Below are 9,487 nucleotides of genomic sequence, written 5' to 3'. Positions count from 1 at the left end.
CCTAGGTTATAAACCAGGAATACAACAGAAGGTGGGATTCCCAGCAGTCAATTTGACCTCTAGTTATGGGAGTTCTTATGTCTAGGATTTCCACCTGTGGTTGCTGAACTCTGACTAGTAAAATTTTATTTAAATATATTTTACATATTTCAGTACAAGCAGTGGTGCATGGCAATGGACCAAGGGAAAATCCCTTCTGAAATAAAGGCCCTACTCACTGGAGAAGAGCAGAACAAATCTCAGCAGAACTCAAGCAGGCACCTGAAAGCTGGGAAGACAGACGCTAACAGCAATTCCTGTGAGTACAGTACATGGGAGAGTTTATCTTTCGAAGAGTGACTTAAAGTAGGCTTTCTGTTGACCACTTTCCTTGCTGTGTCTTCAAATAAAATAAAATGCTGATGTCATTTTGTTAATACACTAATAAGCAAGTGAACTGGTGTTAGATTCTAAATATTGAAATGCGTTATACATGGGGACTATAAAGAGCAACTGATAAATTCATGGGAAAATTCTAAAGTAGACTCACTCAATAAGTGAGAGTGTACCAGTCTAGTTATTGTTTTGGCCGCACTGCACGGCTTGCGGGATCTTAGTTCCCCGACCAGGGATTGAACCTGCACCCTTGGCAGTGAAAGCACCAAGTCCTAACCCCCGGAATGCCAGGAATTCCCTAGTTACTGTTAATAATAACAATACCTTTGATTTTGATTTACAAAGTATTTTCACTTATGTTTATCGTAATTATTTCCTCCAGTAATTGTGTGAAGTATAATTGTACTTTCTATTTTATAGATGAAGAAATAGCACAGGTGCTGCTTGATAAGGTGCCCAAGGTCACACAGCCATAATGGTAGAACCTGTCCTCACCTAGTTCAGGCTCTATCTAGTACAGTAGCCCATCACCTGTAAGGATTTTTTTTTAATTAAGGAGAAATTCACATAACAAAATTAATCATTTTAAAGTCACAATTCAGAGGAATTTAGTACATTCACAGTGTTGTACAACTACCACCTCCGTCTGGTTAGAAACATTTTATCACCCCAAAAGAAAACTCCAAATGCATTAGCAGGTTGCTCGCTGTTACCGCCTCCCTCCAGCCCCTGTTAACTATGAATCTGCATTCTGTCTCTATGGATTTACCTCCTCTGCATATTCCGTATAAATGGAATCACACTGTGTGACTTTCTGTGTCTGACTTCTTTGACCTAGCATAATGTTTTCCAGGTTCATCCACCTTGTAGCATGTATCAGTACTTCATTCCATTTTATGACTGCATAATATTCCATTGTATATGTATACCACAATTTTGTTATCCATTTATCCACTGATGGATATCTGTTTCTACCTTTTGCTATTGTGAACAGTGCTACTATAAACATGCATGTACAAGTATGTATTTGAGTACCTGTTTTCAGTTGTTTTGGGTATATACCTAGAAGTGGAATTGCCGGGTCATATGGTAATTCTATATTTAACTTTTATTTATTTTTTAAAATATTTATTTATTTATTTTTTATTTCGGCTATGCCGGGTCTTAGTTGCGGCATGCTGACTTCTTAGTTTCATCATGTATGTGGGATCTAGTTCCCTGACCAGGGATCAAACCCAGGCCCGCTGCATTGGGAGCACGGAGTCTTACCCACTCGACCACCAGGGAGGTGCCTATATTTAACTTTTAGAGGAACCAAAAAATTGTTTTCCACAGTGGCTGAAATATTTTACATTACCACCATAGTATATGAAGTTTCCCATTTCTCTGTGTCTTGTCAACACTTTTTATTTTCCATTTTTGAAAACTGTAGCCTTCCTAGTGAAGTGGCATCTGATTGTGGTTTTTGATTTACATTTCCCTAATGACTGATGACACTGAGCAACTTTTCATGTGCTTGTTGGCCATTTGTATGTCTTCTTTGAAAAAATGTCTCTTTATGTCCCTTGCCCATGTTTTAATTGTCTTTCATTATGTTGTTGAATTGTAAGAGTTCTTTATATATTCTGGATTTCTAGACCTTTATCAGATATATGATTACACATACTTCTCCCATTCTGTAGGTTTTTTCGCTTTCTTGATAGTATCCTTTGGTGGACAAAAGACTTTAATTTTGAGGAAGACCCATTTTTAGTTTTGTTGTTCATGCTTTGGGTACCATATCTAACAACCCATTGCCAAATCGAAGGTCATGAAGATTTGCCCTGTGTTGTCTCCTAAGAGTTTTATGGTTTTAGGCCTTATATTTAGATCATTGATCTATTGAGTTAATTTTTCTATATGGTGAGAGATAGAAGTCCAGCTTAATTCTTTTGCATGTGAATATACAGTTGTCTCAGCACCATTTGTTGGACAGAGTGTTAAGGTTTTAGAATGAAGATGCCATATGTTGATTTCTTCATCATTGTGATTGCTTTGGGAGCACTTGAAAATAGTTATAAGGAAATGTTACAAACTTTTTATCTTTTAAAAAATTTTTTATAAAACTGAAGGATTGGCTTTTTATAGCTGTTATTAGATGAGGTAACATTTGCCTTAATCTAAATTCAATTAATGAAAAAAAGCCAAAACAGTTCAGTTTTCTTTCAGTCTGTATTTGAAAATAGCCTTCCCGTAGATACTAAATTAAAAAAAAAAAAGCATGCATTTTAAAACAGATTAACCGAACTTCATTGACTTTAAAAGCATTCTTGAGACTTCCCTGTGCCTGGTGGTGCAGTGGTTAAGAATCCACCTGCCAGTGCAGGGGACACGGGTTCGAGCCCTGGTCTGGGAAGATCCCACATGCCACGGAGCAACTAAGCCCGTGCGCCACAACTACTGAGCCTGCGTGCCACTACTGAAGCCCGCGCACCTGGAGCCCATGCTCTGCAACAAGAGAAGCCACTGAGATGAGTAGCCTGTGTACTGCAAGGAAGAGTAGGCCCCGCTCACCGCAACTAGAGAAAGCCCGCGCATAGCAACGAAGACCCAAGGCAGCCCCAAATAAATAAATAAATAAATATATTAAAAAAAAAAAAGCATTCTTACATTGGTAACTTTATTTTTCAGGGTGAAGAGCATATAAAATGATGAGTCAGTGATTGAAGCCAATATTCTGATTCTTATTGGAGGATGAATAGGCAAGATTGTACTTCTTGGCTCCATTTACTACCTACTGCTCAGTCATCTCTGTAAATTTGCAATTTCTACCAAAATGTGTGATCATAGATCTCAAAGGATTTTGCTTTAGTTTTCAACACTTAGAAAATTTACAGACATTCAGACCTGTTCTGGTTGGTATTGCCACCCATGGCATTTAACATGTTGCAATGCTTGAAAGTACAGTAGAGAGAATGAGTGAAGATTATATTTTTTGCACCTCAATTCCACATTGCTTTATTGGTTAATTTATATTCTTTCCATGTAATTCATGTAATTGTATGTGTATGTGTGTCTAGGTGTCACTTCCTTTCATGTTTTTAATTGCCCTACAAAGAGAAACCAAATGGGCTGATTACTGACTATAAGTTCTCAGCCTTTATGGACCTAATCTTATTCCTTTATATTTACTTGAGTAATGTTTATTTTCTGCATGAACCATTTCTCCTGTGAGCCATTCCAGCATAAGCTGTGAATATGTATTAACAAATTTATACATTTCTATTTTTATAATCCATAATGATATGCCCGTTTTAAATAATGTACACATTAACAAAATCCATCAAGGAAGCCCTTAAGATAGCCTCTATTTAAAACTTTTGTTGCTGTCTTTTCTAACTGTATTTATACAGGTTTGCTAGGGCCTAATCTGTACTTGGAGAATAATTAGTCAAACTTTATTTTTAAATAAGAAGTAACCTGTTAGGCATTTCAGTAACATACATCGTCTTGACAACCCATACAGTGTGTTTCTATTGTATGTCTATATATGTATATGGGGAGGGCAGGAGTGAATGTTCACACACATTTCGTTGTGTAATCACCTAATTTGGAGAATTTTTCTAAAGAAAATAGGATGAAATTAGCTGCTGAGATGGAGTTTCTGCCTCAAGAGATCTGGAACGAAATGAGGGACACATTGCTGGTGGATCTAATGGCGGTAGCCATAACCAGAACACTTAGTTTCTTCCCTGATTTGAGTTTCCTTATGAACGTATTCTGAGCCAGAGAGAAACACACTGTGGGTGTGCATCCGATTCAGCCCTGGCCATGCCTCCACTCTGGAGTGAAGCACTGAAGCAGAGTCGCCAGGGGGCCTGGCAGGAGGGGCAGAAGGCAGAGGAGTTCCCTCCAGTTCCCACCACAACTACCTTTGCTTTCTTCCTGGCTACCAAATGGAGTGATGGTTGAGGAGTCACACTCAATATGATACACTCAGATCTGGGAATCTTTTGATGTCCCCACTGGGACACTTTAACACTCTCTCTTCTCTTTCCCGTCCTTAAATCAGGAGTTGTGTTCTCTGTTGCTGCTAAATTGTAATTGCTCTTTGCTCTAATGAAGCAAACATTTGGCTTCCAAACAATATGTGTTTTGTTACGAAGTAGTTTAAGAGGAGGCATCATAGTCTAGCTTGACTGTGAGGGGGAACATGAGATGGACCACATAGTTTCAGGTGATGAGGTACCTCCCTCCTTCTCTGAGGCCATGCATTTGAATTAAGTGCTTCCCTTAAGCCTGAGTTCCTGAAGATCTCTTGTGCTTAGGTCGCAGACTCAGATCTCTAGTCTAGTACTGTGTGACAACTGATATACCACTAGCCCAGTCTGTTGGGCCTCTCTGTGTTTTGGAGGACTGGGGGTTTAAGAGTATTTAATGTCTTTTTAGGATCACAAATATAGATAGATTAAAGATTGTTAATGTTCAGGCCTTCAGAATTTAAGTTTTTTAAATATAGTGTTCAGATTGTAATGGGTATGTTTTTGCCATCTGGTCTACTCAAATGTATATTTTTATTTTGCAAAACAGCCCAAGACTTACTCTACGTTGCTTTGTTCAGTACCTTTTGAATTCCCCAAAAGAGTTGTTTTCAAAACAAACATTCCAAATGAATGTGGCTCTTCAATGGAATGTCCCCATTGTGCTTGAAGTGTTTCTTCTCTGGTTGTGATTTTAAATTTTAGGCTCATTTGAGCTACTCCCCTTCCCTTCAGTATCTTTACAAGAGCAGTGACTTTGTCCTCAGGTAGCCGATGTGTAATTCTGGGTGAAAGTAAATTACAGTTTATTTCAGTTTAATCCTAAACCTATCTATTTGGTATTTTGGAGTAGATCAAACCGAGAGAAAAATTCTTGGTCTTAAAGAGGAGTGTTCTGATTGCTTTGGGTATTGTGCTGGTTGCACGCTTTGGCCACTTGAAGCATGTTAATAAACGTCACTGATTAAAACAGCTGGAGCATTTCTTGCCCCATTCCAGTTAAGGAGCAGCATGCTGAAATCCTAGCATCTCTCACTCACCTATAAGGACAACATACCGGCTGAGAGAGAACAGAAGCGGGTGGAAGAGTCAGCGAGCTCAGTCCCCCTTCATCTGTTCTGCTGTTCTCCTTGCTCTCTGAGTACACAGAGTAATATTTCCTTTTTCCTTTTCCCAAAGAAAGGAAGGTAAGGGGGAAAATAAATTTACGTATTTAGACCAGTCATATTCTGTTGTTAATTTAGCATAGATCCGTTGTATACTAGAGCAACTGAGTATAATATGAAATAAGTTTGACTAGATCAAATTTTAGGATATAGTTGAAGTTCTTAAATTTTTTTCTATTGTATCTAAAATCTTCCTAATGTATCTAAATCAGGATCTTTCATGCTGCAGCAAGTTCATATCACTGTTTACCAGCTGACTGACAGCATTTATCAGCATCACCATTTAGCATTTTATTTTATCATCTTTGAATTGGTAGGCTTGATTTGGGTTGTTCCAAAAAGCATAGGTTTAAACTGGACTTAGTTAAAATAAAGGCAAATAAAATTTAAAAACGTAAATGCGATGTTTCACAAGAAATCAGTTGCACATTATCAATTACATTTTTAGTTTTAAAAGAGAGGAAAATTACTACTAAATCACATGGTATTTTGGGGCATTGAAGGAATTTTTCTTTCTCTGAAGAGCATTGTACAATTATATTTTTATGAAAAATAAAATATCTTCACTGGAGCCATTTCAGGTTGTCTGTTTCACAATACTGAAGTATGTCTGTATAAGCATAGTAAAAAGAGTATGAGATTTAGGCAGAACTGGTCTTGAATCCATTTTTTGCGTCACCTTGAATTATGTACTCTCTCGGCTTATTTCCTCATATGTAAGAAAGTGGGAGGATAATTTCCAGAGTAATTGGTAGGCTAAATAGAGTTATGAGAAGCTACTTCTTAAGTAGTAAAGAATTACGTTATATTTTAAATATTCATGTGTGCCTGGGTTTGACTATTAAGATTTAAATCACTAACGATAAATATATTTTAATGGTCTGGAATCTAAACATGTAGTGTTGCAGGCCTCATGTTTCTGAAGTCTTTTTAGCTATATCATTATGTCTATCCCTGGAATGGTGTATAGTTGGGGGCTCTTCTTAGCAATAATAGCCTTCTATTAACTAGATTAATTTTAAGAAGTTAATGTTCCACCTGGCAGTAATCCTATCATCTGTATAAGCAGGTTTTCAGGCTGCTAGGTAACCTGGCTCACTTTTCCCTTATTCCATCCATTTTACTTAATTACACAGTACCATGAATCGAAGCGGGACTGCTGTGTGAGGTTGTGCTGAATGTGCATTGCACAAAGGCACCCAGTTGAGGAGGCCTAAAATCGACCTCACGTTCCTTTCAAGAAGCCACGTGAGGAGGAAAGGGTGCCTGCCATTGCTCACCGGGTCACACGTATGGTGCAGGTCTGCCCAGAGAGGAGCCTTTCTTAATCCCTCTACGTGGAGGGTGCCTTTCATAAAACGTGCAAAACGACAGTGTGCTGCAGCTGGTGTATTGCTGGCCCCAGAAGAAAGCCAATCATGTGCATCTATCCCAACTCCATGCTGAGTGACATCAGATTGGTAGCTTTTAATCAGCAGTGATGGGAGTACTGACACCACAGAAATCAGTAAATGCTACCAATCAGGGATTTCCCTCCCCTGCCAGAGAGTTGGTTTCCAGCCGACCACTGTAAAGGCCTGCTGTAGGCCAGCATGGCCCTGACCCGAGCAGCCACATTTGAGGCCCCACGTATCTGACTGGAGGACACATGGAGCTGGAAGGACTCTTTGTAAGTCTCTAGGAAGTTTGGAGGCATCCATGTCAAATTCAGATTACTTCACAAGACAGATGGTGGTCGTGACTCAGAAACGGTTATGGGTTGCAGAGAACTACCCAGGTGAACTCCAGAAATAACTGGGAGGCAGATCAGCTGAATTCTTAAAGCAAGCCTTGGGGTCAGAGTGGGTACAACTAACTTACCTATTGCTTTGTGACACAGTGCTCCCAACACTCCAGGGCTGGGGGTTGGGCTGCAGTTGGACAGTCAGCTTTGGCTTACAGGCCATTTTGACTCTGCAGTTAGATAAGTATTTGAGCAGGAAAAATCTCCTGAGATCCAACAGAACCCAATTCAATCCTGCCATGCCTCAGCGCCCCTTTCCTGAGAGGCAAACAGTGCCTGACAAGCCCCGAACTTTACAGCCCCGAACCTGGTCAAGTCAGCAGGCTAGAAATGACGACGCCTGTGCCTCCACTAGGTAGCCTTGGATAACCCAGAACCAGCAGGCCAAAAGCCCACACTGAGTTCTGGGTTTTCCCACTTCAGTGGAATGAACACCATGCTTGCCGATACCACAGGAAAAGAAGGTACAGAGTTAATGACAAAAAGTAAATAGTAATGCCCCTCAAACCTCAGGCCCCTAAGGAAGTGAATTCCAACAACAACCACGTGATCCTGCAAGCAGATGCTACCTCCACTGAACCTTCAGATGAGACCCTGACCCTAACCCTGTGACTGCAGCCTTGTGAATCAGAGGACACAGTTAAGCTGTATCCAGATTCCTGCTCACAGAAGTTATGAGATTTTAAAAAATGTGGGTTATTATAATCTGTCAAATTTGGGGGTAATATGCAATAATAGATAACTAATACAATCGTTCCATTTTTTTTCCATGTGAAATATAGATTTCATATTCAACTTATAAAAATAAACTAGTTTAAAATATCTTCCAAATAATAACAAACAAAAAAATAACCATACTTCTTTTTGTCAGATCCCATATTCACCAAGCAACTTCCAGATTCCCAATTATTCCAAAATCAGTAAGAATGTGCCCTGAATAAGTCATCTAAGCATTCTGGTCATTGGAAAGGAATATATCCCCTTGAAAATCAATACACTGGCCTCTGGTTAATATACTTCAGTCTCCTGAATAAACGTGAGGGTGACTAGGGAGTGAAGAGTCAACCTTAGTCTGTGGGGTCAGTTCTGGGACAGGTGGAGCCAGGTTGGGATAATACCACTAAGATCACTAGCAGTTTCCTGAGGCCAGGTGATGAACGCCGCTGCACCCAGCCTGCGTGCATCCAGCCTGCAGGTGATCTTAGCCGCCACAGGGCAAGGTCTCACTTTCACCTTCCACAAGGTGTGACAGCTCATATAAACCAAAAAACGGAAGCAGGTTCTATTGGAGATCTCTACCTAGTCTATGAAATTACATTGAGTTTTAATATGTGGCCTGCTGTAGTTGAGGGTTTCTTTAAACCACAAAATGGATAAATATAGGCAGTGTTTTTCCCCTTTGTCCTCCAAATAGTATACTCACATATCTTTTCTTAAAAAAACAAAACCATAAACCATTTAGCTGGTTTAAATTTTTCTTCAAAATAAACTTAAAAGTTCCTTACAATATTTGTGTTTGTAAGTTTGAGTCTGGATTTTCATTGTGTTTCTTTGCCCCTTCACTCCAATTATCAAATAGCTTTAAAAAAACAAAACAAACAAAAAAAAAAACTATCTTGACTTCAATTTCACTTGATTTCACTTAGATTTGTTTCGAGTTACAGTACAATTCACTTATGGTTCAACTGAAAATATATAATGGTTACATGTTTTTAGCTACAGAGTTGCCTACAATTAACTATGGCCAAGAGTGACTTAAGTCCCGTTTCACCGGTTTTTCTTATATTTGACTAGAATGGTTAAATTAACAGTTGAAACTGATTTCCCTCCATCAGTTCTTTCTATTGTATATGTGGAAATCGCAACACAAGAATGATGGTAAAAGGCTGCATTCTCAAGTGTTTTCATATCCTGAATTTAGACCATGCCTTCTTAATAGTTCAAAAAAATCCCCTTTGGAGTGAGTGAATAGAAGTAGCTCTGTCACCTACCTCCCATTCAAGTTCCTGTTCCCAGGTGTTCCTTCCCCCTGAGTCTGCAAAATATTAGCAGAACTAAAAAAGAAAGAAAAGAAAAAAAGCTAAAGAAGGAAAACGATGCCACAATTTGAGAATGGTATTAAAAAACTGTTTCTACTAGTTAGC

The 9,487-nt window shown here is 39.0% G+C and overlaps 1 protein-coding gene across 2 annotated transcripts in view; it reads left to right on the top strand.

The window, feature by feature from the left end:
* CREBL2 (cAMP responsive element binding protein like 2) overlaps positions 1-9,487 on the top strand; it is a 55,237-nt gene that overhangs the window by 22,992 nt on the left and 22,758 nt on the right. Inside the window, exons 3-4 of one of the 2 annotated variants that reach the window (XM_079937638.1) lie at positions 154-298; positions 3,046-7,193. In XM_079937638.1, coding sequence (XP_079793764.1) covers positions 154-298; positions 3,046-3,050 — 150 coding nt within the window. In that variant the 3' untranslated portion in view covers positions 3,051-7,193. Of the gene's footprint in view, positions 1-153; positions 299-3,045; positions 7,194-9,487 lie in introns of those variants that run through there. The other variant, XM_079937637.1, reaches the window with a different exon arrangement.

This window comes from Stenella coeruleoalba, assembly GCF_951394435.1.
Source record: "Stenella coeruleoalba genome assembly, chromosome: 11".
NCBI classification, from domain to species: domain Eukaryota; kingdom Metazoa; phylum Chordata; class Mammalia; order Artiodactyla; family Delphinidae; genus Stenella; species Stenella coeruleoalba.
Note: the sequence above shows the minus strand (reverse complement) of the source record. Positions and strands in the feature narration are given on the sequence as shown.